Source organism: Pan troglodytes, chromosome 1 (assembly GCF_028858775.2).
Source record: "Pan troglodytes isolate AG18354 chromosome 1, NHGRI_mPanTro3-v2.0_pri, whole genome shotgun sequence".
NCBI classification, from domain to species: domain Eukaryota; kingdom Metazoa; phylum Chordata; class Mammalia; order Primates; family Hominidae; genus Pan; species Pan troglodytes.
This window is the reverse complement of record NC_072398.2, coordinates 24,229,960-24,257,800: the sequence shown is the minus strand read 5'-3', so window position 1 is coordinate 24,257,800 and position 27,841 is coordinate 24,229,960. Positions and strand designations below refer to the sequence as shown.

The window sequence follows — 27,841 nt, the reverse complement described above, 5'->3', positions numbered from 1 at the left end:
ACCTTCTAAACACTACTGTTAAAAACAAAGCATTTTTCTTATTTTCCACAACTGGATATATCTACTGTAACTGGTGAAACAGGAATATTAATTGAAATGATGGCATACTTTGTAGCTGGTAAACAGGACTATGAATTGAAATGTTGGCATACTTTAATTTCTATTTATCAAAATTTAATAATATTTTAGGCTAATTAAAGTTTTATAACTAGGTAGCTGAAAATATATCAATTCAAAAAATCTTGAAGATTATTCAAGATAATATTTTGTTTTTCTAATTATTACTGAATCTACAGAGCTAACATCACTTATCTAAGGACTTATAACTGGTTTGAGTCAGTGCCAGGATTTTAACCTATGTAAGAACACAACTATTTAGTGATAGTGCATTATAATTTTATTTCCTTTAAAACAATGCGTGTGTGTGTTTAGGAAACGTCTTTATATTCTTAACATAGTTTTTGAAAGATATTATTATAATTAATTCATCATATTATAGCAAATTTGGAAAACAAATATCACCCTTAATTCTGTCACTGAATTACAACATCTTATCATTTTTATATGATTTTTGTAGTCTTTTCCTAAATGTTTTTCCATTGTTGTAATCCTAGTATACTAACTTATAGCTCGTTTTTTAAACACAATGTCTCCTGTATGCATTTTTTATGTTACAGGAATAATATATATAGGTCAGGCACAGTGGCTCACACCTGTAATCACAACACTTTGGGAGACCAATGAGGATGTATTACTTGAGTCCAGGAGTTTAAGATCAGCCTAGGCAACATGGCGAGACCCTGTCTCCACAAAAAATACAAAAATTAGCTGTGCATGATGGCACTGGCACACACCTACTTGGGAGGCTGATGTGGGAGGATCACTTGAGCCTGGGAGGTTGAGGCTTCAGTGAGCTGTGATCATGCCACTCCACTCCAGCCTGGGCAACAGAGTGAGATCTTATCTCAAATATATATATATATATATATATATATATATATATATATATATATATATATATATATCTCTATGTTTTGTGGAGTCAGACCACATGGGTTTTAATCTCTGATTTGACTCTTGCTAGTTTTACCTAGTTGAGCTATTAACCCAACAGAGGTTGAATAAATTTGGCTGGGCATGGTAGTTCACACCTGTAACCCCAACACTTTGGGAGGCTGAGGTGGGAGGATCACTTGAGTCCAGGAGTTCAAGACCAGTCTGGGCAACAAAGCGAAACCCCATCTCTACAAAAACAACAACAACAACAACATCAAAACTAAGAAAACTAGCCAGGCATGATGCTGCATGCCTGTAGTCCCAGCTCCTCGGGAGGCTGAGGTGGGAGGATCGCTTGAGCCCAGGAGGTTGAGACTGCAGTGATCACTAAATATATAAATAAATAAATTCTTTAGACTTCAATTTTCTCATCTATAAAATGAAGATAACAGTAATACCTATGCCATAATGTTGTTTGAGAATAAACACAGTAAATGTCTGATAAAAAGCATCAATCATTGTTGAATCTGTTTCCACTGACCTCTTAACAATATTGATTAGTATAATATTTCCATAATGACTAATGATGTTGAACATCTTTGCATGTGCTTTTTGGCCATTTATATATGTTCTTTGAGGAAATATCTATTCAAACTCTTTGTTCATTTTTAAATTGTGTTAGTTAATTAATTAATTAATTTAGATGGGGTCTTGTGTTTCTCAGACTTGTCTTGAACTCCTGGGCTCAAGCGATACTCTCACCTCAGCCTCCCACATAGCTGGGACTACAGGTTCATGCTATCATGCCCAGCTAAGTTATTTGTCTTTTGATTGCTGAGTTCTAAGAGTTCTTTATTTATTAGATTCTGTGGGTCTTCTTTTCTTTTTTTAATAGTATCCTTTGGAGTAAAAAAGTTTTTAATTTCTAATTTTTATTTAATTTTTATTTAATTTAACTTGTATTTGATTGATTGTGCTTTAAGTGTATCTAAGAAATCATTGCCTAATCCAAAGTCTTGAAGATTTACTCTTGTTTTTATCTAAGATCTTATAACTTTAGCTCTTGCATTTAGGCTTTGATGCATTTTGAGTTAATTTTTGTAGATGGTATGAGATAGGGTCCAAATTTCTTCTTTTGTATACGAATATCCAGTTGTCCCAGTACTATTTGTTGAAAAGAATAACACTATTTCTTTCTCTATTGAATTGTCTTGGCACCCTCGTTGACAATCAGCTGACCAAAAATGTGTGGGTTTATTTTCAGACCCTCAATTTCATTTCATTGCTCCATGTCTGTCCTTATGCCAGTACCATACTGTCTTGATTACTATAGCTTTGTAGTAAGTTTTGAAATTAGGAATTGGGAATTTTCTAACATTGCTCTTCTTTTTCAACATTGTTTTGGCTATTGTGGGTCCCTTGCATTTTCATATGAATTTTAGAATCAGCTTGACAATTTCTGCAAATATTCAGCTAGAATTTTGATAGAGGCAGCATTAAAACTGGAGATAAATATGAGGAGTATTTTCATTCTAATAGTATAGTCTTCCAATCCATGAACATGGTCTGTCTTTCCATTTATGTAGGCATTCTTTAATTTCTTTCAATATTTTGTGGTTTTCAGTGTATGAATCATGCATTTTTTTTGGTAAAATTTTTTGTAAATATTTTATCATTTTTTATGCTGTTGTGAATGGAATTATTTTTAAATTTTATTTTTCGGTTGTTCATTGCCAGCATATTGAAATACAAATGATTTTTGTTTATTGTTCTTATATCCTGCTACTTTGTTGAACTTTTTTTATTATCCCTGATAGGTTTTTAAAACTAATTGTTTAGGATTTTCTTTATGCAAAATCACGTCATCTGCAAATAGGATAATTTTACTTCTTTACCAATCTGATACCTTTTATTTCTTTTTATTGCCTAATTCCTCTGGCTAGTAAGTACTTCAATACAGTGTTGATTAGGAATGGTGAAAGCGAACATCCCTGTCTTGTTCCAGAGCTCAGGAGGAAAACATACAGTCTTTCATCATTAAGTATGATGTGCCTGTGGGTTTTTCACAGATGCTTCCTATCAAGTTGAGGAAGTTCCCATCTGTATTAGTTTGTTGTCATATTGTCATAAAAAACTACCTGAGACTAGGTAATTTATAATGAGAAGAGGTCTGATTGGCTCATGGTTCCACAGTCTATACAGGAAGCATGTCTGGGAGGCCTCAGGAAACTTACAATCATGGCAGAAGGTGAAGAGGGAAGCAGGCATGTTTTACATGGCTGGATCAGGAGGAAGAGATGTAGGGGGAGGTGCTATACACTCTTTAAAACAACCAGGTCTCATGAGAACTTACTATCATGAAAACAGCACAGAGGAAATCTTTCCCCTTAATCCAGTCACCTTCCACCAGACCCCTCCTTCAACACTGGGAATTACAATTCGGCATGAGATTTGGTTGAAGACACAAATCCAAACCATATCACCATCTATCTTTCTTGAATGTTTTTGTCATGAAATAGTGTTGGATTTTGTCAAATGCTTTGTTTTTTCTGTCTATTGAGATGACCGTATGTCTTTTACTTTATTAATGTAGCATATTACATTACATACATACATTTTCATAAATGGAACCAATCTTGCATTCTTGGGATAAATCCCACTTAATTTTAGTTTATTATCCTTTGTATATGCTGCTGGATTCAGTCTGGTATTATTTTGTTGAAAATGTTCACATCTATATTCGTAAAGGACATTGGTCTGTAGTTTTCTTGTGATGTGTTTGTCTGGTTTTGGATTCAGGATAAGACTCACCTCATAGAATGAATTGGGTAGCATTATTACCACCTATCTTCTGAAAATTTTATGAAGGATTGGTGTTAATTCTTCCTGAAATGTTTAAAAGATTCATCTGTGAAGTCTGGGCCTCAGCTTTTGTGTGTGTGGGGGATGTATTAAAATTACTAATTAAATCTCTTTACTTGTTATAGATTTGTTTAGATTTTCTATTTATTCTTGATACAGTTTTGGTAATTTATGTCTTTCTAGGATTTTGTCCATTTTATCTAACTTATTTAAACTGTTGGTATACAGTTGTTTATAGTATTCACTTATAATTGTTTTGATTTCTGTAAGGTCAATAATGATATCTTCTCTTTCATTACAGATTTTAGTAATTTGAGGCTTTTCTCTTATTTTCTTAGTCTAGTTAAACATTTGTTAATTTTGTTGATCTTTTTAAAAACCAGCTTTTGGTTTTGTTGATTTTCTTGTCAATTAAAAAAAATCCCAAACAAGTTAATTTTAAAATGGGTGAAAGATCTAAGCAGACATTTCATCAAAGAAGAAACAGATTGCAAATAAGTGTTTTAAAGATGCTATAAATCATTAGACATTAGAGAAATACAAATTAAAATCACAATGAGACACTTTTACATACCTACTAGAATGGCTAAAACAATACCAACAATACAAAGTGCTCATGAGGATGAGGAGCAACTGGAACTCTAGTACATGGCTGATGGGAATGCAAAAGGATACAGATGCTCTGGATAACAATTGGGCAATTTCTTATAAAGATAAACATAAACTTACCCTATAATGTAGCAAGCCTCCTCCTAGCCATTTACCACAAAAAGAAGAAAACATTTTTCTATGAAGAAAAACCATATGTAAATATTTATAATGGCTTTATTCATAATTGTTCAAATCTGGAAATAATTTAAATATCTATAAGTGGATAGCCATGAAATGCAGTACTTCTCAGCAATAAAAATGAGTGAAATATTATACTTACTTATGCAACACGAATAAATCTCAAATGTTAAGTGAAGGAAGCCAGACTCAAAACACTATATATTATATGATTCCATTTATATGACATTTTGGCAAACCAAAACTGGAAGGGCAGAAATCAAGTCAGTGATTGCCATGGGCTAGGTGGGGGTGAGAGGAACCTTCTATAAAGGGGCCTGATACAATTTTTTAGATGACAGAAATGTACTACATTTAGTCGTTGTGATTGTAGTGGTTGTTAACTGTGTGTGATTGTCAAAATTCATTAGAACTGCATACCTGAGAAGCATGAATTTTACTGGATATAAATTATACCTCAATAAACCTGACATTAAAAATAAAGTATTATTTATTTAGCACATGTCACTTGTCAGATACTTTGTTAGATCCTGGACATACAATGCTGAGCAAAATAGACAGTTTTTGCTCTAATGTAGTTTACAGTCTAGAGGAAGGGAGAGATATTAATCTACTGACCACACAAATATATTTAACATTACAATAAATGCTACAAAGAAGATGTTTTGGGTATTGTGAGACTGAATCTGGTCTGGGAGAAGTTTCGTTGATAGGAGTTAATGAGGAAATCAAGAAGAAAGGGTGGTCAAGTCATCCCTAAAAAGTGTATCATATACCCTACAGAACAAGAAGCATATTTGAAAAAGTGAGAAGAAGACAGTGTGACAACAGTAAAGTGATAAGAAAATAGCATAAGACATAATGTGATTGGTCAAACCTATAAATAATAAATGTCTTTTCTACCATCCTAAAAGTTTCTGAAAAATTTTGTTATAAAATCAACTAATCCTAAATCATCATTGCAACCCATGGATACCAAGTGGAGAGTGTTTCAAAAAGTAAAAGTCTTCATATGTTAGGTGATAAAACAGATCTCAATAAACTTAAAATGATTAAAATACAAAGTATGTTCTCCAACCAACATAAATTAGAATTAGAAATCAATAACAGAAGAAAGTTTGGGAAAGGTCACAAATATATGGAAATTAAATAACATACTCCTAAATAACCAATGAGTCAAAGCAGAAATCACAAGGGAAATTAGAATAAAATACAGTTTTATAAATGAATGAAAATGAAAACACAACATAACAAAACTTACTATAGGCAGCAAAGGCAGTGCTTAGAGGGAATTTATACATGTAAAAACTACATGATATCTGTGTTCTACAAATATTTTATCCCAGTCCATAAATTGTCTTAATTTTCTTAAGTGGCTTTTGATAAACAAGAGTTTTTAATTTTTATGAAGTTCAATTTATCTGTTTTTTCTTTTAAAGGTTTGGGCTTTTGGTTTCCGATCTAAAGCATTGTTTCCTAATGCAACAGCATGATGAATTTTTCCAATATTTTCTTTTAGAAGTTTTATACTTCTGGATATTATATCTGTGATCCTTTTTGAGTTAATTTTTGCAAATGGTGTCAGGTGTGGTTTGAGATATATATTGTTATATGTTGGTATTTAATCACTCCAGTAGTTTGTTGAAAAGACTAATCTTCCTCCAGACAATTACCCTAACATCTGGTAGAAAATGGATTAATTAAATATATTCATGAGTCTATTTCTGAATGCTTTTTTCTAGTCCAGTGATCTGTGAATCTGTCCTTCCACCAATATCTCACAGTCTGCATAACTATAATTTTATAATAAGTCTTGAAATCAGGTAGTATGTATTCTTCAGCTTTGTTCTTCTTTTTCAAAATTGTTTTAACTATTTTAATTCATTTACTTTTTCACATATATCTTATAATTAACTAGCAGATTTATTCAAAAGGCCTACTGAGATTTTGATTGAGATTGCATTGAATATATAGATCAATCTGGGGAGAATTGACATCTTAACAATATTCAGTCTTTTAAAGCCCTGAACATGGTAGACTTTTTCCTTTATTTAGATCTTCTTTGATTTATCTCTTCAGTGTTTTGTAGAACTCAGTGTGCAAATATTGCACATTTTTGTTTTAAACTACCTATTTCATATTTTGATGGTATTAAAAATGGTACCATATTTTAAATACAGTTTCTAATTATTCATTGCTGGTAAAAGAAATGCGGTTGATTTTGCATATTGACCTTGTATCTGTAACCTTACTAAGCTCACTTATCATTTGTAATAACTTTTCTTTGGTAGACAATTTAAGAATTTCTACTTAGACCAAGTGTCAACAAAATATAGCCCATAGGCCAAATCCTGTGGCAGCCAGTTTTTATAAATTAGTTTTGTTGGACTATAGCCACGCCCATTTGTTTACCCATTGTCTGTGGCAACTTTTGCACTACAAAGGCAAAATTCAGTTGTTGTGACCGACCACCATATATGGTCCACAAAACGTAAAATATTTCCTGTCTGGCCCCTTACAGAAAAGGTTTGCTGACCCATGCTCTAGAGTAACCACTAAAAGATAGTGATAGGATGTCTAAAAAGCTAAAAGAAGGAAAAATATTAAAAGATTTAAAAATCGATTAATCTAAAACCAGCTATTCTTACAGGCTAATACAAATTATTTTTGTTACTTTTATCACTTCCATGGTACTGCTAAAACTTTAGAACTCTTCAACTCCATTTATTTTCCTCTTGCCTTTTACAGCATTCTTTTACTGTATTTTAAATACATTTTTAGTTGTTCATGTATTTTAACTCCAGAAGACATTAAAAGTATTGTTTTGAATGGTCAATATCCATTTATGTTTATCCATATAATTACCATTTCTTGTGTTGTTTCCTTTTGCTTGTTTCTGTTTGTGTGGGGTCATTTTCCTTCTTCCTGAAAAACAATCTAGTATTTCTTTCAGTTGCAGTAATGCTGGGAAAGAGTTCCCTCGGTTTTTAATTGTTGAAAAGGAACTTTATGTCACCATCATTTATAAAGGATATTTTCACTGGGTGTAGAGTTCTAGATAATGTGAGACTCTTTGGAAAGACTTCTCAGTTTAATTTTTTTAAATTTTTATTTTAGGTTTGGGGGTACATGTGAAGGTTTTTACATAAATAAACATGGGTCATGGGGGTTTGTTGTACATATTATTACATTACCCAAGTATTAAGCTCAATACCCAATAATGATCTTTTCTGCCCCTCTCCCTCCTTCCACCTTCCTGGCTCAAGTAGACCCCAGTGTCTGTTGTTTCCTTATTTGTGTTCATAAGTTCTTATCATTTAGCTCCCACTTATAAGTGAGAACATACAGTATTTGGTTTTGTGTTCTTGCATTAGTTTGCTAAGGATGATCACCTCTAGCTCCATCCATGTTCCTGTAAAACACGTGATCTCATTCTTTTATATGGCTGCATCGTATTCCATGGTGTATATGTACCACATTTTCTTTATCCAGTCTGTCATTGATGGGCATATAGGTTGATTCCATATCTTTGCTATTGTGAACAGTGCTGCAGTGAACATTGGTGTTCATGTGTCTTTATGGTAGAATGCTTTATATCCCTTTGGGTATGTACTCAATAACTGGACTGCTGGGTCGAATGGTAGTTCTCCTTTTAGCTCTTTGAGTAATCGCCATACTGTTTTCCACAATGGTTGAACTAATTTACACTCCCACCAGCAGTGTATAAGGGTTCCCTTTTCTCCGCAACCTCACCAGCATCCGTTATTTTTTAACTTTTTAATAATAACCATTCTGACTGGTGTGAGATGGTATCTTATTGTGGTTTTGATTTGCATTTTTCTAATGATCAGTGATATTGAGCTCTTTTTCATATGCTTGTTGGCTGCTGTATGTCTTCTTTTGAGAAGTGTTTGTTCATGTCCTTTGCCCACTTTTTAGTGGGGTTGTGTTTTTCTTGTAAATTTGTTTAACTTCCTTATATATGCTGGATATTAGACCTTTGTCAGATACAAAGTTTGCAAATATTTTCCCCCATTATGTAGGTTGTCTGTTTACTCTGTTGATAGTTTCTTTTCCTGTGCAGAAGCTCTTAAGTTTAATTAGATCCTGTTTGTCAATTTTTGCTTTTGTTGCAATGGCTTTTTGTGTCTTCATCATTAAATCTTTGCCCATTCCTGTGTCCAGAATGGTACTGCCTAGGTTGTCTTCCAGGGTTTTTATAGTTTTGGGTTTTGCATTTAAGTCTTTAATCCATCTTGAATTGATGTTTATATATGGTGTAAGGAAGGAGTCCAGCTTCAATCTTCTGCATATGGCTAGCTAGTTATCTCAGCACCATTTATTGAATAGGGAGTGTTTCCCTCATTGCTTGTTTTTGTTAGCTTTGTCAAAGATCAGATGGTCATAGATATGGGGCCTCATTTCTGGGCTCTCTATTCTGTTCCATTGGTCTATGTGCCTGTTTTTGCACCAGTACCATTCTCTTTTGGTCACTGTAGCCTTGTAGTGTAGTTTGAAGTTGGGTGATGTGATTCTTCCAGCTTTATTCTTTTTGCTTCAGATTGCCTTGGCTATTTGGGCTCTTTTTTGGATCCACATAAATTTTAAAATAATTTTTTCTAGTTCTGTGAAGAATGTCATTGATAGTTTGATAGGAATAGCATTGAATCTGTAAATTGCTTTGGTCAGTATAGCCATTTTAATGATATTGATTCTATGAACATGGGATGTTTTTCTATTTCTCTGTGTCTTCTCTGATTTTTTGAGCAGTGTTTTGTAATTCTCTTTGTAGAGATCTTTCACCTCCCTGGTTAGCTGTATTTCTAAGTATTTTATTCTTTTTATGGCAATTGTGAATGGGAATTCATTCACAATTTGGCTCTTGGCTTGATTGTTGTTAGTATATAGGAATGCTAGTGATTTCTGTACATTGATTTTGTATCCTGCAACTTTGCTAAAGCTGTTTATCAGCTGAAGGAGCAGCTTTGGGGCTGAAACTATAGGTAAAGAATCATGTTGTATGCAAACAGAGATAGTTTGACTTCTCTCTTCCTGTTTGGATGCACTTTATTTCTTTCTCTTGCCTGATTGCTCTGGCCAGAACTTCCAGTACTATGTTGAATAGGAGTGGTGAGAGAGGACATCCTTGTCTTTTGCTGTTTTTCAAGGGGAATGCTTCCAGCTTTTGCCCATTCAGTATAATGTTAGCTGTGGGTTTGTCATAGATGACTCATTATTTTGAGGTATGTTCCTTCAACACCTGGTTTATTGAGAGTTTTTAACATGAAGGATATTGAAATTTATTGAAAGCCTTTTTTGCATCTGTTGAGATAATCATACGGTTTTTGTCTTTAGTTCTGTTTATGTGATGAATCACATTTATTGATTTGTGTATGTTGAGCCAACCTTGGATCCTGGGGATGAAGCCTACTTGATCATAGTGGATTATTTTTTGATGTGCTGCTGTATTCAGTTTGCAGGTATTTTGTTGAGGATTTTTGCATCAATATTCATCAAGGATATTGGCTTGAATTTGTGTGTGTGTGTGTGTGTGTGTGTGTGTGTGTGTGTGTCTGCCAGGTTTTGGTATCAAGATGATGCTGGCCTCATAGAATGATTTTGGGAGAGAAGTTCTTCCTCCTCAATTGTTTTAGCATAGTTTCTGTGGGAATGGTACTAGCTCTTCTTTGTACATCTGCTAGAACTTGACTGCGATTTCATCAGGTCCTGAGCTTTTTTCTTGGTAGGCTGTTATTACTGATTCAATTTTAGAGCTCATTATTGGGCTGTTCAGGGAATCAATTTCTTCCTGGCTCAGTCTTGTGAGGGTGTATGTGTCTAAGAATTTATCCATCTCTTCTAGATTTTCTAGTTTGTGTGCACGGAGGTGTTTGTAGTAGTTTCTGATGGTTGTTTTTATTTCTATGGGGTCAGTAGTAACATTCCCTTCATTGTTTCTAATTGTGCTTATTTGGATCATCTCTCTTTTCTTCTTGATTAGTGTAGCTAGTAGCCTATTTTATTAATTTTTTCAAAAACAACAGCTCCTGGATTCTTTGATCTTTAAAATTTTTTTTGTGTGTGTGTGCATGTGTCTCAATTTCCTTCTGTTGGGCTCTGATTTTGGTTATTTCTTGTCTTCTGCTAGCTTAGTGGCAGGTAGGTTGTATGTGTCTAGCAATTGATCACTTTTTTCTAGGGTTTCCAATTTGTGGCATATAGTTGCTCATAATAGCCTCTACTGATCCTTTGAATTTCTGCAGTATCAGTTGTAATGTCTCCTTTTTAATCTCTGATTTTATTTATTTGGGTGTTTGCTCTCTCTGTTTTTTTTAGTTAATGTGGCTAAAGGCTTATCAGTTTCCTTTATCTTCAAAAACCAACCCTTTGTTTCACTGATCTTTTCTGTAGTTTCCTTGCTCTGATCTTTATTGTTTCTTTTCTTCTACTAACTTTGGATTTGGTTTCCTCTTGCTTTTCTCATTCTTTAAGATGTATCATTAGGTTGTTTATTTGAAGTTTTTTTGTGTTTTTTTTTTTTTTTTGAGGTAGAAACTTACACCTATATACTTCCCTCTTAGTACTGCTTTTGCAATATCCCATAGGTTTGGGTATGTTATGTTGATTGATTTCCATGTGTTTGTATAGTTCCCAGAATTCCTTCTGTGATTGATTTGTAGGGTTTTTGTTTTGTTTTGTTTTGTTTTGTTTGTGGTCAGAGAAGATGCTTGATATTATTTTGATGTTATTGAATGTTTTAAGACTTTTTTTTGACCTGACATATGGTCTATCTTTGAGAATTATCTGTGTGCTTAGAAGAATGTGTATTATCTAGTCATTGGATGAAATGTTCTGTAAATATCTATTAGGCCCATTTGGTTTTTTCTGCATATTAAGTCTGATGTTTGTTTGTTGATTTTCAGTCTGGATGATCTGTCCAAGGCTGAAAGTGTGGTGTTGAAGTCTCTAGCTATTATTGTATTGGGGTTTATCTTTCCCTTTAGATCTAATAATTGTAAGAATTAAAGAAAGAGGAAAGAAACATGAAAGGCGGCTTGCCAGTCAAGACAGGTTTATTTTAAAGAAAAGAAACCTGAGAGGAGCCTTCTGTCTGAGTTAGGTCAGAGACCCACTCTCTTACAGATTAAGAGGTTTTTTTTCTTTTGTTTTGTTTTGTTTTTGAGATAGAGTCCCACACTCTCACCTGGGATGGAGTGCAATGGCGAGATCTTGGCTCACTGCAACCTCCGCCTCCCAGGTTCACGCAATTCTCCTGCCTCAGCCTCCCAAATAGCTGGGATTACAGGCGCACACCACCACACCAGGCTAATTTTTTGTATTTTTAGTAGGCATGGGGTTTCACTATGTTGGCCAGACTGGTCTCGAACTCCTGACCTCGTGATCCACCCACCTAAGCCTCCCAAAGTGCTGGGATTACAGGCCTAAGCCACCACGCCCTGCCCAGACTAAGAGTTTTTAAGGATTCAGGGTGGGAGAGTTTATTAGAGGTTTGGACTGCTTCTGTGTCTCTTTGTTGTGCTTATCTGGGAGGGAGAGTTGCGTGTCTGTTCCCATACATCTTTCTGTAGCTGCGGGCATACCCTCCAAGTCTGCTTTTAGGTTCCCTATCTTAGTGCACCTGAAGGGAAAGGAATATGCTTATTAAGGCCTACTGTTTTACTGGGGTCCATTGTATGAGGGTGAAGTTTGGCAGTTACCCAAGAGACTTTCCCTTCACTTCCCTCTGTGCCTGAGCTGTCTTGTCTGTGTTTTACTGTCTGCTCTTTCTGGCTGCTTGTAATTAGAAGAGAATGATTTCCTTGAAATGCATAAGGCTAGAAAGGGAGCTGGAACTTAAAGTGGCAGTTTGTCCAAGATGACAGTGCTCCTGCTCTGTCAATAATACTTGCTTTTTATATCTGTGTGCTCCAGTGTTGGGTACATGTATATTTACAAGTGTTCTATCCTCTTGCTGAATTGACCACTTTATCATTATATAATGACCCTCTTTGTCTCTTTTTATACTTTTTGTTGTATAATCTATGTTGTCTGATGAAAGTATAACTACTCCTCTTTTATGGTTTCCATTTGCATGGAATATCTTTTTTTGTAGCTTTATTTTCAGTCTGTGTTTGTCAAGGTGAAGAGTGTTTCTTGTAGGCAACAGTAGGTTGATTCTTGGTTTTTCATTCATTCTGCCACTCTATATCTTTTGATTAGAGAATTTGGTCCATTTACATCCATTCTTATTATTAAATAAGGACTTACTCCTGCCATTTTGTTATTTGTTTATTTTTGGTTCTTTTGTGGTGGCCCCTTCCTTCTTTTCTTCCTTCCTGTCTTCCTTTTAGTGAAGGTGATTTTCTCTGGTGATATGTTTTAATTTCTTGCTTCTTATTTTTTGTGTATCTGTTGTATGTTTATAGATTTTAGGTTACTATGAGTCTTTCAAATAATATAACCCATTATTTTAACCTCACGACAACTTAATGTTGATTGTATAAACAAACATACAAACAAACAAGATAAGGAGAGTTATAAAATCTCTATACGTAATCTCCTTGCTTCTTAACTTTTATTGTTTCTTTTTATATCTTATTGTACAATCTGTGTCTTGAAAAATTGTAGTTCTTTTTGATCAGTTCTTCATCTTTCTGCTTAAAATATGAATAGTTTACACATCACCGTTACAGTGTTATAATATTCTGTGTTTGTTTGTTTTCTGAGATGGAGTTTCACTCTTATTGCCCAGGCTGGAGTGCAATGGCGCAATCTTGGCTCACCACAATCTCCGCCTCCTGGGTTCAAGCAATTCTCCTGCCTCAGCCTCCCGAGTAGCTGAGATTACAGGCGTGTGCCACCATGCCTGGCTGATTTTGTATTTTTAGTAGAGACAGGGTTTCTCCATGTTGGTCAGGCTGGTCTCCCAACTCCTGACCTCAGGTGATCTGATCTGCCCACCTCGGCCTCCCAAAGTGCTGGGATTACAGGCGTCAGCCACCATGCCCCGCCAATATTCTGTGTTTTTATGTGTACTTACTGTTACCAGTGAGTTTTGTGCCTTCAGATGATTTCTTAGTGCTCTTTAGTGTTCTTTTTCTTTCAGATTGAAGCACTTCCTTTAGCATTTCTTGTAGGATAGATCTGGTATTGATGATAAGTGTCTGGCAAAACCCTCAGGTTTTGTTTGTCTGGGAAGGTTTTTATTTTTCCTTTGTGTTTGAAAGACATTTTTGCCAGATATACCATTCTAGGGTTGAACGGTTTTGTTTTTCTTCTGTACTTTATTTATTTATTTATGTATTTGAGACAGGGTGTCACTCTGTCTTGATCTTTGGGAGTTTGATTATTAAGTGCTTTGGGGTAGTCTTCTTTAGGTTAAATCTGCTTGGTGGTCTGTACTCTCCTTGTACTTCCAACCCTAGCCAACATTTATTATTTATTATTTTCTGTTTTTTTTAATAGCCATCCTAATGGGTATGAGGTGATATAGTATCTCAGTGTGTTATGGATTACATTTCCCTAATGATTAGTGATATTAAGCATATTTTCTTGTGCTTATTGTCCATTTGTGTATCTTCTTTGCAGAAAGGTCTAGTCAGGTCCTTTGCCTGTTTTTTAATTGGGTTGCTTTTTGTTGTTGAGTTGTAGGTGTTCTTTATATATGTAGATATAAATGATTTTTAAATAATTTTTTTCTTCCCATTTCTTAATCCAGAACATTCAAGGACAACTCTTTTCCTACTGGAAAGACAACAAATGATTGTGAAGAACTTGTTGATAATTCAAAGTTACATGCTATTTCTGTTCAAAAGTCAGAAGTAAAAACAGACACTGATATTAATGAGGTAAAATGATCTTTGAAAAATATAAACATAGATCTTTTGCTATAAAATGAATACATTTTAAAATTTAAAATGTGATTTATGATTAATACCCACAAGCCCTTACCCAACATACCCTTGCCAACACACACACACACTTAGCTGCTCCCACTGTAAAAAGCCATATTGACACTTATCTCATTTAGTTCATTTGTTCATTCATTCACCACATGGTTTATCGAGTACTTACTATGTTCCAGGCACTGAACTAGGTAGGCACTGAAATAACAGCAGTGGGCATAACAAATTCTCTGACCTCTTGGAGCTTATATTTTACCAGAGGAGACAGATAAATGAAGTGATGAGTACTGTGAAGAAAAATAATGGAAAAAAAGGGAATGCAGGAGTGATGTTGTATGCTATTTTACATAGGAATGGTAAGGGAAGGCCACCCTATGTAAAGTAGCATCTACCCCCTCCTCCCACTGCTACACTACTCTGTCTTTGCTTTTGTTCAAAGCATTTTTGTTGTGTTCTTAACTTAAAAATGGGAGAAGCAAAATAGGAAACCTTGAAGGAATCCTAGATAAACTTATTTTTTTTTTAGAATTGCCCCTGATATCTTCTAAAATTTATTACAGAATGTAAAATGCTTATTACCCATCAAATGTATCTGTTATGTTTTGATTTATTTTTAAACAACCATATAAAGAACTTTGGAAGAGATCAGCTGGAAATATATCTCATTTATTTTATGAATAAATATGAAAATTATCTTTAGTATGAAAAAAAAAAAGAAATCTTTTCTTGCCAGAATTGTTTTTCTCTCCGTTGGTATTATTTTCTTGAGATTTAAACTTTATATGTTAAGTGCTTATCCTATTTGGTAAAAGTAGCCTTGTGTAATGTGGCATTTATAGTTATCTTTTCTTTTTTTTTTTTCTTGAGATGGAGTCTCGCTCTGTCTCCCAGGCTGGAGTGCTGTGGTGTGATCTCAACTCACTGCAAGCTCCGCCTCCCGGGTTCACGCCATTCTCCTGCCTCAGCCTCCCGAGTAGCTGGGACTACAGGTGCCCACCACCATGCCCAGCTAATATTTTTTGTATTTTTAGTAGAGACGGGGTTTCACCGTGTTAGCCAGGATGGTCTTGATCTCCTGACCTCGTGATCTGCCCGCCTCGGCCTCCCGAAGTGTTGGGATTACAGGCATGAGCCACTGCGCCCGGCCATATCTTTTCTTTTTAAAGTATTTAGGTAGATTTGATGACAAGGGAAAATATTCACATGTATTAGTGAAAACAAACATATACACATACACACTATGTAGTTTGAAGTCTGAAAATATATGCATCGAAATATTAACAATGGTTATCTGTGGGTGGTAGGAATCTTGAGTAATTTTACTTTCGTATATGTATATTTCTAGATAGTCTAAATTTATACAATGCATATGTATTTTTTAATGTTTTTTATTAAGTATACGATACCTGCAAAAATAAGCAAACACTCATGTAGGCTTCACCCAACTTAAAAGTATTCAATGTCTCCTATTCATCCTTTATTGATGAAACAGTTCACTTACCATTCCACTGTTGATAGACATCTGGGTTATTTTCAGTTTTTGTTTTTGCTATTACCTATAATTCTGCCTTGCACATTCCTGTATATTTCTCCTTTGGTGTATATGAACAAGAGTTACTATTTCTTTATTTACTGCTAAGGAGTGAAATTTCTGGGTGAAAGCATATGTTATTTTCAACTGTATTGAGTAATATAAAATTGTTTTTCTAAAATGCTTGTACCAATTTCAATGACCTTTAGCAATTCATAAATTTTTATTGCTCCATAAGCTTACTAATCCTCATCAATATTTAATGTCAATCAGATAGGTGTGAAATGGCATTTTGCCAAAGTTTTAATTTGAATTTCCCTTATTACTAGTTTGAGCATTTTTTCATGTAACTTGCATTAGGGTTCTCCTGAGGGACAGAACCAATAAGATTCACGCATCTATTTCATATATTTATATATACATGTATGGGTTCAATGCAGGCTGACAGAGTGGAGATTTGGACACAGGCTGCATGAACGAGCAGACTGCCACTAAGGTGGCCTAAATTTATGTCCTCTTTTGTCCCATAGCCCAAGTTTGGGCATCTTGCCCCTGCTTTGCCCTCTAGTATCTGACCTTGGTTTGCTCCTCTTTTTTACTGTACAGAGCTCAAAATGTTGAAAATATAGATCTGAATCTCAAGCGAGAGATAAGAGCTAAAGTTGTGGATCTGGTAATCATTGGTGCTGCCTCCTCCTTCCCTTCCTAATCCCCACTGTAATCTGTAAAATTTATAGTTCCATTTAGCTGTGGCTATTCCTCTCTTGTAGTTTACAATCTAGAGGAAATAAAACTATTTACTGGTTCATTCTTGTTGTCACAAAAAGCATAACAGCTAAGAGATTTCTTCACTACAAAAATATTTTCAGGCCCCAGTTAGTTCATATTATAATGATGTGCACAGACCCATGAGTGAACTTCAGCCTTACCACGTGCTAGCAATATAGCCTTTGACAAATTAAGCTTCCAGATTTTTTTTGTATGTACAATGAGAGTAATAATTTCTGTCTCTTGGGGTTTTTATGAGGATTAGGTGAAGGTAGTAACTTGTTTACTATAGTGATACTAATTCACTGTAACCATAATTACATTTAAAGAATGATTTAATGCAAAATATTAATGCAGTAATATTAGAAGGTATATATAGCTTGAGGTCCAGTATTCCCAGAGTTAATTAGAGGTTATTTTTGAGAATAAGCTAAGCAGCACATTATATATTTATTAAGAATTGTCTGGGTGGACTTTCTTTTATTGTGATAAAACATACATAACATAAAATTTTCCATTTAACCGTTTTTAGGTGTACAGTTTGGTGGTATTAGGTACATTCAGTGTTAGGCAACCATCACCACTTTCCATTTCTACAGCTTTTCCATCATCCTGAACAAACACTATACCCATTTGTGTGAACATTTAAGATTTGCAAGTCACCTTCAATATCTACTCATGCTCTTTCACCGGCAGCTTAATAAGGTGCTATGAGGTTTATTTATAACGTTAACTGCCTTAATTTGTTAATGTCTGGAATTAGAGGTTAAGGTTCCAGCAGATTATTCAAGTGATCACCCTGAGAAACACAGAGGAGTCATTATGCAGTAGGTAACTTAAGCATAACGGATTACTTATGAGGTAGGAAGGAACAGTAGATTAATTGAGAACCCAAGCCCAGACAGAGCCTAAGAACAATTATTTACATAAATGAGATATTTATCCCCTAGTGTTTTTCACTGGAGATGTCCATGTTAGTATATGTATATTAAAGTGAAGAGCTAGGACTTACTCTAGTGGGTTTAAAGTATGTTTTCTTGATTTGTAGTTCTTAAAACCAGGTGCACAATAGAGTCACCTGTTGAGCTTGTAGATGATTAAGAGTCCTGGGCCCTGCCTCTGACTTTTTAACTCAATATCTCTGGGGATAGGACCTAAGAATTTGTATTTTAAATAGGCACTCAGTGACTAGGACTAATGATATACTGACTCTGGCATCAATTTACAGTCTTTGGGGGGAACTCCTTCATTACAATGTCATTTGTTTCACATGCAATTTACTTATTTTAATATGCAAGTGTCAGGTATTTGGTAATACAGTGCTACTCGGTTATACTGGAGTTATGATTTCTCATTTAAAATTTTGGTCTGTATTCTAAATTAAATGTTCTGTAAGTTATATGTTGTCACTGGCACCCTCACATTATCCGTTAAATTAGATTTTGAATAGTGTTGAAGTGGGGAAGGATTTGAGAAAAACATATGCACCAATATTTGAAGTAAATCTATGCTTGAGAATTCCTGCTGAGAGTGATTCTTCAGAAAATTCTAAAGAGAACTTTCATGAGTCTGACCAGTGCCCTGAAGAGTGTGTGATGTTTGAAGATGAAATGTCAGAAAATAAAGACAATTGTGTCAAAAAACACTCAAGTGAAGAATTGCTCCCAAAAGCCAAGAAATCAAAAGAAATTAGTTACAGTCTTGAAGATATTATTTCAGGTAAGACAATTGAGACTATAAAGAATGAGGGGTTGCCAGGTGTGGTGGCTCATGCCTGCAATCCTGGCGCTCTGGGAGGCTGAGGTGGGAGGATCACTTGATGCCAGAAGTATGAGACCAGCCTGGGCAACACAGTGAGACCTTGTCTCTTGTCTCTTGGGGAAAAAAAAAAAAAAAAAGAATGGAGGGAAATATCTTAACAACTGGAAAATAACAAATGAGAGATCATTTTAATAGTCTGTTGTGTCTTCTAATTTATAGATTATGATTTTATAAATCTTAAGGTAAATACTGCTGAAAGTAAGGATAAACTTACAGATCATTGTTGTGCATGTCAGTAATGACACCATTATTCATCTTCATCTCAAAACCCAAACAGTTTCTCACTGAAGCAGAGCCGAGGGCCCCGTTCATCAAGAGGAACAACATCTAGGATGTTTGTCCTCAGATCTCTTTAATCAGAACCTTGGAATGGGGTGTACTGCTTCAGTATTGTGTTTCAAGTGACTTCTTGAGTTTATTCTTAGGATATGTGTAAAGCACTGGCATATATTAATTTGTCATTTACCTGATACAAATATCAATCAATTTTGTATTTTCTCTTTCTTTCAATGGATTCTAATAGACACAGAAATTGAGACTGAGTTTGAGAATAAATACATGTATTATGAGTAAGTATTAGACATTTTAAAAATTACGAGTAATTTTATTTCATATGGTAGTTATTATATTCCTCTGAAATATGCTTTTATTGTTTTCTCTGTTAGATTTCCAGAATTTCCTACAAATCTCTTTGTAGAGCCCAACAGATTGGAGTTTTCAGTAAAAATTCAAAATATGTTGACTAATATGGAAAAATGTATAAGTAAGTGTTTTTAAAGCTTAGTGAAATGCATTGTCTTCTTTGGCAATATTTTCTTAAATTTAAGCATCTGATGCCTTTACCCAGGGATGTGGCAGATGTTACAGAATATTAGTATATCATAAATGCACAGTCCTTGGGATCAAACACTGAATCTGGAATTATTTGAGGATGTGTGAATTTTACACATAGCCTTAGAGTGCATAAAAGATGAGAATTAGGAAAATATTCAAGGTTTGGATTTTTTCAGTTACGTTCTATAGAATGTTATGACACTTAATACAAATGAGCAAGATCTTTTATGTCATAGTATAACAAAGATATTGTTTCTACCTTAAAGAGATTTTAATTATTTTGCAGCTGTATGTACACAATCTGAAATTGCAGGCAATTACTAGCCTGACCAAAGAATTTATTCTTTTCTCACAATAAGTTTTACAAAGATCTTAAAACAGCAGGAGTTTTGGCAACTTCTTAAAAGTTGCATCATTCTCCAGTCATGTCACCATAGTTTGCTGAGTTCAGAGGGCCCCTATTTCCAAGCTAAGCTGGTGTCTAATGCATTGTTTGATTTTTTTTATGCAAGTCCCAGTAATTCAGTCTTTTTCACTATGCTTTGTAACTATCACCACATATTAAGTTACTCCATTCCCCCAAACTGGCTGAAAGGTAGTCAGTATGTCCCTTGACATCTCATATTTATTTTAAAGTTTGCATTGTATTATGAAGATGAAATGTGCATAAGAACATGGGTTTGTTTTAAAATCAAGAATTATCACAAAGTTGTTATAATTTTTTACCCAGTCCATTTTGAATCAGTTTGGTAGGGGTTTCTTGCTGAGTAAAATCCAGAGATATTAGTATCTTGCAACATTATACACTTACAGACATTCTAAACAACTGTGCTCTCTTGTTGGGATGACCCCTCCCATACTCATTTTATTCAGTGCCCATAGACTTGTTCTACTGCCTTCTAGCTTTTAATAATGTAAATAAGAAGTCTGATGCTACTCTGATTCTCCTTCCTTTGTATACTTGTGATTTCTGTCTAGTAATTTATCATTTGGAGTTAGGAACTTTTCTATAATAAAGCCATATATATAATTCTATGTTGATCTTTCTTAAAATCCAGTGAGGCTCTTCAGTCTGAAGAACTAAGTTCTTACCAATCTTTCCATATGTTCCTTTTTTCCCTTTGGATTTTTTGTTTTTCATCTTAGATTTCCTGGGTCTAAACATCTGATTATTTCTATTTCTTTTTTCTTTATTATGAAATGTTTCTACTGTTTTTTTTTTTAAGTTTCTATAATGAGATAATTTGAGACTTCTATAAGTTGGAAGCATAGTACAGAGTTTCTGTATACTCTTTATATGCTTTAATCTAGTTATGAAAATGAAGAAATTAATATTAGTATAATAGTATTAATGAAATGATAGATTTTATTTGGATTTTCCCAGTTGTTTCCCTAATGTTCATTTTCTGTGCCAGGATCTAATCCCGGATCACACATTGCATATATTAATAGTTGTTATGTCTGCTAAGTCTTTTCCAGTGTGTACCAGTTGCTCAGTCTTTCCTTGTCTTTTATGACCTTGAGATACTGGTAATTTACTCTACAGATTGTCCATCAGTTTTGGATTGTCTGATGTTGTCTCATGATGAGTTTGAGGATATACATCTTGAGGGAGAATACCATACTGGGTGTGTGCCCTTTTCAGTACATCAGCCTAGTAGTACATGACATTGATATACCTTTTCACTGGTGCTGCTCACCATGACCACTTAAAGTCATGTCTGCCAGGTTTCTCCATGATGAAGTTACCATATTTCCTCCTGTAACTAATAAGCTTGGGGTGGGAGGAGAGATTTTGAGATTATACAGATATCTTGTTTCTCCTGAAAATTTTGCCCACTAATTCTAACATTTATCAGTGGATCTTGCCTTGCCTGCAAGTTATTACTGTGGTGTTCTTAATGGTGATTTTCTATTTCTTTCATCCCATATACATTCATGAATTAGAATTCTTCTGTAAGGAGTAGCTGTTCCTTTTCCATTTATTTAATTTTTCAGTCATTTATTTATATGAATATGGATTCACTAATATTTGCATATATATGATAATATGTATATATGTATATAAATATACATAGGTATGTATATATGTGTGTATATATATTTACCGTAGAAATAGTCATTTAAATCACCCCATTTCAACTACCCATATATAACAATTATTTTCTTTTGCAATTTACATTCATATTCATACATTAGTCAAATGTATATTTTAAATGTTATATGATCACTTAGCATTATATCATAGACATTACAAAGGTATTTAGAACCTCTTCTAAAAGGCTTCAGGATATGGTATCATAAGAGAGGCCTTCCCAATGATCATATTATAAAAACATTCTCTCACTTATTTTCTAATTCTATTATGATTTCATTTTTATATTTAAATATTTGTTCACTCTGAGATTTATCTGGTGTATGTTGTGAAGTAGGACTTCACTTTTAATTTTTCTCAGATGACTAATGATGTCTGTCCTAGCATCATGAATTGAATAATCCATTCCTTATCCCCACTGATTTGAAATGCCACATTTATCATTTTTTATTTTCCAGAATGTTTTCCATTGTATTTCTGGGCTATGCAGATGATATGTCTGTAACTTACGTACCAGTATTATACTGTGTTAGTTATTAGGTAGCTTTGTACTATTTTTAGCATCTGTTAGCCGTCTCCTTTTTCTCTCTTTTTTCCTTGGAAATTTCCTGGGTTCATTGATATTTATTTTGGTCTTTAGACTATAATACAGTATTACTGTTATTTATTTTGTTGCTCAAGTTGTTCTGGCTTAATTTTGGAAGAGTAATTCTCCCCAGTTGGCTCCTGTGCCCTTCAATATACCTCCATCCTTGTCTTGTGACTACTTCCTTAGTTTCTGTCACCTCAAGATACTTCAGGCTCATCTTGTATTTTCTCTGCCCCAGCCCTGAAATTAACTGTTTCTCCAAGGAACCCTGGATTAGAGAAGGAAATTTAGGAACTAAGATCTATGCACTAGATGTGCTCATTGCTACAGGAGTGTCACTACTTCCTGGCCTATCAGAGAAAATATCTAGAAAATATATGTATGTATGCTAGCTCATGCAAACACACACAACTATATTTATTCCTAGATCTTTTTGTTTGTCCATTTTAAACTGTGAATTCATACTGATACCTCAGACCCCAATCCAATACCTCAGGGTTCATTCTAGCCTTTTCTTTTCCTTATATCTAACTTTTTTCTCTGGCTATGAGAAATCTGGCTGACATAATCAACAACATAGTTACTTGTTTGTTATACAGTCATGCACTGCATAAAGATGGTTCAATCAATGACAGACCACATGGTAGTCCCATAAGATTATAATACCATACTTTTGCTGTATCTTTTCTGTGTTTCAATATATAATCCTTACCACTATTTTACAATTGCCTACAATATTCAGTATAGTAATATGCCGTACAAGTTTGTAGCTAGGGCAACAGGGTATACCATATAGCCTAGGTGTGTAGTAGGCTATACCATCTAGCTTTGTGTAAGTACAATCTATGATAGTCACACAATGATGAAATTGCCTAAGGACACACTTCTCAGAATATATCCCTGTCATTAATTGCATTACTGTACATGTAATTTCAGAATTGCTACTCCTTGCTTCTGCAAAAAACAAATGTATCAACTAAAATACAGTGTTTGTGTTTATGTACAGTTTTTAAAAAATGTAACCTTAACAGTTTCCAGTCCAAACTTGTTTTCTAAAGTTGCTTAAGTCAACCCTTTTCTTTCCCACCCTCTTCAGTGAGGTTATGTAGTTTGTAGTAGTTAGATTAATTTGTCACAATCTGCATTCCAACTTGGATTCTTTCAGTAACCTGGTTGATGTTTTAAAACTTATATAAAGTACAATTTTCTCTTTGTGGGTGGTGTTAAGGGTTTTGACAAGTGCACAGGTACATATCCACCATCACAGTTCCATACAAAACAGTTCCATCATTCCCCAGTTCCCTTGTGCAGCCCTTTTGTAGTCACACTCTCTCCATTCCCTTATCTGTGGCAACCACTCATCTGTTTTCTGTCCCTATTGTTATGGCATTTCCATAATGTCATATAAATGCATATGTAGCTTTTTGGATCTGGCTTCTTTCACTTAGAAAAATGCATTTCAAATTCAGCTATGTTGGCCATGTACAGAGGTTCATGCCTGTAATCCCAGCACTTTGGGAGGCCCAGGTGGGTGGATCACATGAGCTCAGGAGTTCAAGACCAGCCTAGGCAAGATGGTGAAACCCTGTCTCTACAACATATACAAAAAATTAGCCAGGCATTGTGGCACACACCTGTAATCCCAGCTACTTGGGAGGCTGAGGCAGGAGGACGGCCTGAGCCCAGGAGGTCAAGGCGCAGTGAGCCAAAATTGTACCACTGTACTCCAGCCTGAGTGACAGTGCAAGACCCTGTCTCAAAAAATAAAAAATAAAAAATAATTATCCATGTTGTTACATGATTCAATAGTCTTTTTTTAAATTGCTGTGCTGTATTCAACTGTTTGGATGTATCGCAGATTGCTTATCCATTCACATCTGGGTTGTCTCCAGTTTGGGGAAATTATATATAAAATTGCTATACACATTCACATATAGGCTTTTGGATTAATCCAAATTTTCCTTTTTCTTGGACAAATATCCAGGGGTAGGATTGCTGGGTCATATGGTAGTAATATATTTAACATTATGAGAATGGCCAGACTGTTTTGCAAAGTGGTTGTATCATTTTGCATTCTTACCAGCAATCTATGAATTCCAGTTGCTCCGTATCTTTGTCAGCACTTGGTATTGCCAGATTAAAAACAAAAACAAAAAGCTTTTAGCCTTCTAATAGGTGTGTAGTGATATCTTATTGTGGTAATTTTCATTTCACTAGTAACAAATGATATTGTTCATCTTTTATTATGCTAGTTTTCCATCTGCATATCTTATTTTGCCAAATGTCTTTTTAGATCTCTTGCCTATTTTTTTTTTTTTTCTATCACCCAGGCTGGAGTGCAGTGGCGCTATCTCGGCTCACTGCAACCTCCACCTCCCAGGTTCAAGCAATTCTCTGCTTCAACCTCCTGAGTAGCTGGGATTACAGGTGGCCCACCACCACGCCCAGCTAATTTTTTTTGTATTTTTAGTAGAGACGGGGTTTCACCATCTTGGCCATGTTGGTCTTGAACTCCTGACCTGGTGATCCACCCACCTCGGCCTCCCAAAGTGCTGGGATTACTTGCAGGGGCCACCACACCCAGCACCTATTTTTTTTTAATTGGGGTTTTTGTTTTCTTATTGTTGGTTTGTGAGAGGTCTTTATGCATACTCTGAATACAATTCTTTTATCATACATATGACTTGCAAACAATCTTTGTGAGATTTTCTCCCAATCTGTGCCTTATCTTTTCATTGTCTTTCACAGCGCTAAACTACTTACTTTTGATAAAGTACAGTTCATCAGTTTTTTTCTTTTATGGGTTATACCTTTGGTTTTGTTTCTAAGAACTTTTTGCCTAACTCAAGATCACACAGATTTTCTCTCCTATATTTTCTCCTTGAAGATTTATGGATTTGTGTTTTATATTTAGGTATATGATGCATCTTGAGTTGAATTTTTTAACAAAGCGTAAAGTCTAGGTTGAGGTTTGTTTATCTATCTGTCTATCTATCTATCAATCATCTATCTATGCCTGTGGACATCTAGTTGTTCAGCTAGACTGTGAACTCTTGAGGCTGTGTCTCCTGATTTTTATATCCTTGTAATGGTATAATGCTCTCCACATAACAGGTATGTGTCAAATATTTGTAAACTGAATGACTTATTTTCAGTTTATGTTTCAATCATGCCTCCCATCACCTCCACTCAATTACCTGTGAGTAGCTCTTTGTTTCTATAGTATTAAATCTAAATCCTTACACCTATTTTTAAATTCCAGTTATAAATATAGAATATTGTCTAACCCTCATAATAAATCAGCCCCCATTTTCAATAGTTCTAGATGTCATGGATAATTTTGAAGTGTTGCTTTCAATGGCATTTCTGAAGTACTGACTTTTAAATTATATATTTTAGCCACAATTACTCCTCTTTGCCAAGATCCCCAGCTGTCTATCTTCATTGATTTGGTTTCAATAATGGATTTACCTAATAAGACAGGAAGCATAATACATTATAAAGAGCAGACCAGATGGCCAGATTGTCACATCCTTTTTGAAACGGATCCTGCCTACCAAAATATAGTAAGTTTTAAAACAGTTCATTTTAGGAAATGTTTAAGGAGCAGAAACCCACTGAATTCTTAAATGAAATGAATTTATTGAAAAATTAGGGTATCCTATTCATAGCAATTGAAAAATCATTCCCAGCTTATCTCCCCATTTGTTTTTCCCATGATCTGTCATCGCTGCTCACCTCTGTGTGATTTTTCCAACTTCTGTGAAAATAAGCTTTCCTTTTATGGCTACCTCATAATGTAGGCTCGTCAGTTGTTGACTTGCCATACCTCAACTCTTTCCATTAGCATCAACTGGGTATTTTTGTCCAAATTTACAAGAGAATCTAATTGGCTTAGATTGATTTAGGATTCTACCCTATCTAAATAGTTATGTCTTTGGTGAATTGGGTGAGGTCACATACTATATACCAGTGGCCCTTAACCATTTTGGCACCAGGGACTGGTTTTGTGGAATACAGTTTGTCCATGGACAGCAGCTGAGGGGTGGTTTCTAGATGAAACTGTTCCACCTCAGTTCATCAGGCATTAGTTAGATTGTCATAAGGGATGCACAACCTAGATCCCTCACATGTGCAGTTCACAATAGGGTTCAAGCTCCTATGAGAATCTAATGCCACTTCTGATCTTGCAGGAGTGGAGCTGAGGCAGTAATGCTTGCTCACCCACCACTCACCGCCTGCTGTGTGGCATAGTTCCTAACAGGCCGTGGACTGGCACTGCTCTCTGCCTGGGGGTTGAGGACTGGCCTTTTCTAGGGCTAAGCATAGTATACTCTAAAACAGGGTAATAAGCAAGGGGATAAATGATTGGTGTTTCCAGTACATGGCTCAAAATAACATGTTAATTATAAAGTTAAATAGCCTAATAAGCTTTTAGGTAAAAGCCAAATATTAGAAAGCCATCTAAATTTCTTGAAGTCTTGTGTTTCCAACGTATTTTGATTTTTAATAGAGGTTCTTAAAATAAACTCCACATAGCACTATTATTTTATTTTGTCAGAAACTATTAGCATGCCAAACCATTTTTCACTCTTAAAATAAAAATTCTGACTAACATCTCAACATTCTTCTTTACAGACTGTGAATCTCCTGACTATTATTGGTAATTCAATGGGCCTAGTTAATGCTTACAGCCACAAGTTTATAAAGTATTGTACCATGATAGAAAAGGCCAAAATCATGAGTATGAAAATATCATCTATGGGAGAATTAACTTCAAAAGAATTTGAAGCTATTCTAAATAGATTCAGAAACTATTTTAGACATATTGTGAATATGGCCATTGAGAAGCGTATTGGTATTTTCAACGTTGTAAGTCTTGATTATCAATCAGAATGCTTACTGTATATTGACAACATCATACATATGAGCCACACCCTCATACAATCTGTAATTGAAAAAAAGAACAAAAATTTATTGGAAGTAAGTATTTTGAAAATTCTTATTGTGTAAGAATGTTTCAGATTAGTAAATTTTAAATTTAAAATATGTACTTAGAGAATATATGATATGTCACATGCAGAGTATGACAAAAGTGAAAAAATGAAGATATACATAAATATTATACTCAGAAAATTTTAATGTGTATTACATTTGTTTGTATCTTTGATAAAATATCACTTCCTCAGAAAACCTTCTCTGATCACATCTATTGCATTCCCTATCACTTCCCTGCTTCTTTCCCTGTTTTATCTTTATGACATATATTACTACCGGACATTATGTTATTTATTTGTTTGTTTGTTGATCATCTATTCCATTAGAATGTAAGCTTCATCAAGCTATGGAGTATCTAAGATAAATCTTTGAATACAGATGAATATTGGAGTTTCACTGTATATTAGGGCTGACCTCTTTAAGCAAGTATTCTGGGTGGGCAGATCTCCTCTGGGACCACAGTGGTTTGGAGACTCTATGGAGATTCCCAAGCTGAGAAAGTATGAAGATCTGGGAGCAAGATAACCTGCCCCTTCATTAATTATTTCTACCTATCATCTATATAAGTTTCTAGGACAGCTTAGATCCTAATAGACCAGCCATTGTCCACACAAGCACCCTCAGTTGTACTTCAGACCTGTTTAAGGGTACGA

General features: G+C 34.8%; 1 protein-coding gene across 1 annotated transcript in view; it reads left to right on the top strand.

Moving 5' to 3' along the window:
* DNAH14 (dynein axonemal heavy chain 14) overlaps positions 1-27,841 on the top strand; it is a 458,298-nt gene that overhangs the window by 94,726 nt on the left and 335,731 nt on the right. The window contains exons 12-17 of the mRNA XM_054659353.2: positions 14,366-14,495; positions 18,291-18,570; positions 19,196-19,241; positions 19,338-19,435; positions 25,590-25,756; positions 26,829-27,173. Of these exons, the coding sequence (XP_054515328.1) occupies positions 14,366-14,495; positions 18,291-18,570; positions 19,196-19,241; positions 19,338-19,435; positions 25,590-25,756; positions 26,829-27,173 (1,066 nt within the window). The remainder of the gene's footprint in view (positions 1-14,365; positions 14,496-18,290; positions 18,571-19,195; positions 19,242-19,337; positions 19,436-25,589; positions 25,757-26,828; positions 27,174-27,841) is intronic.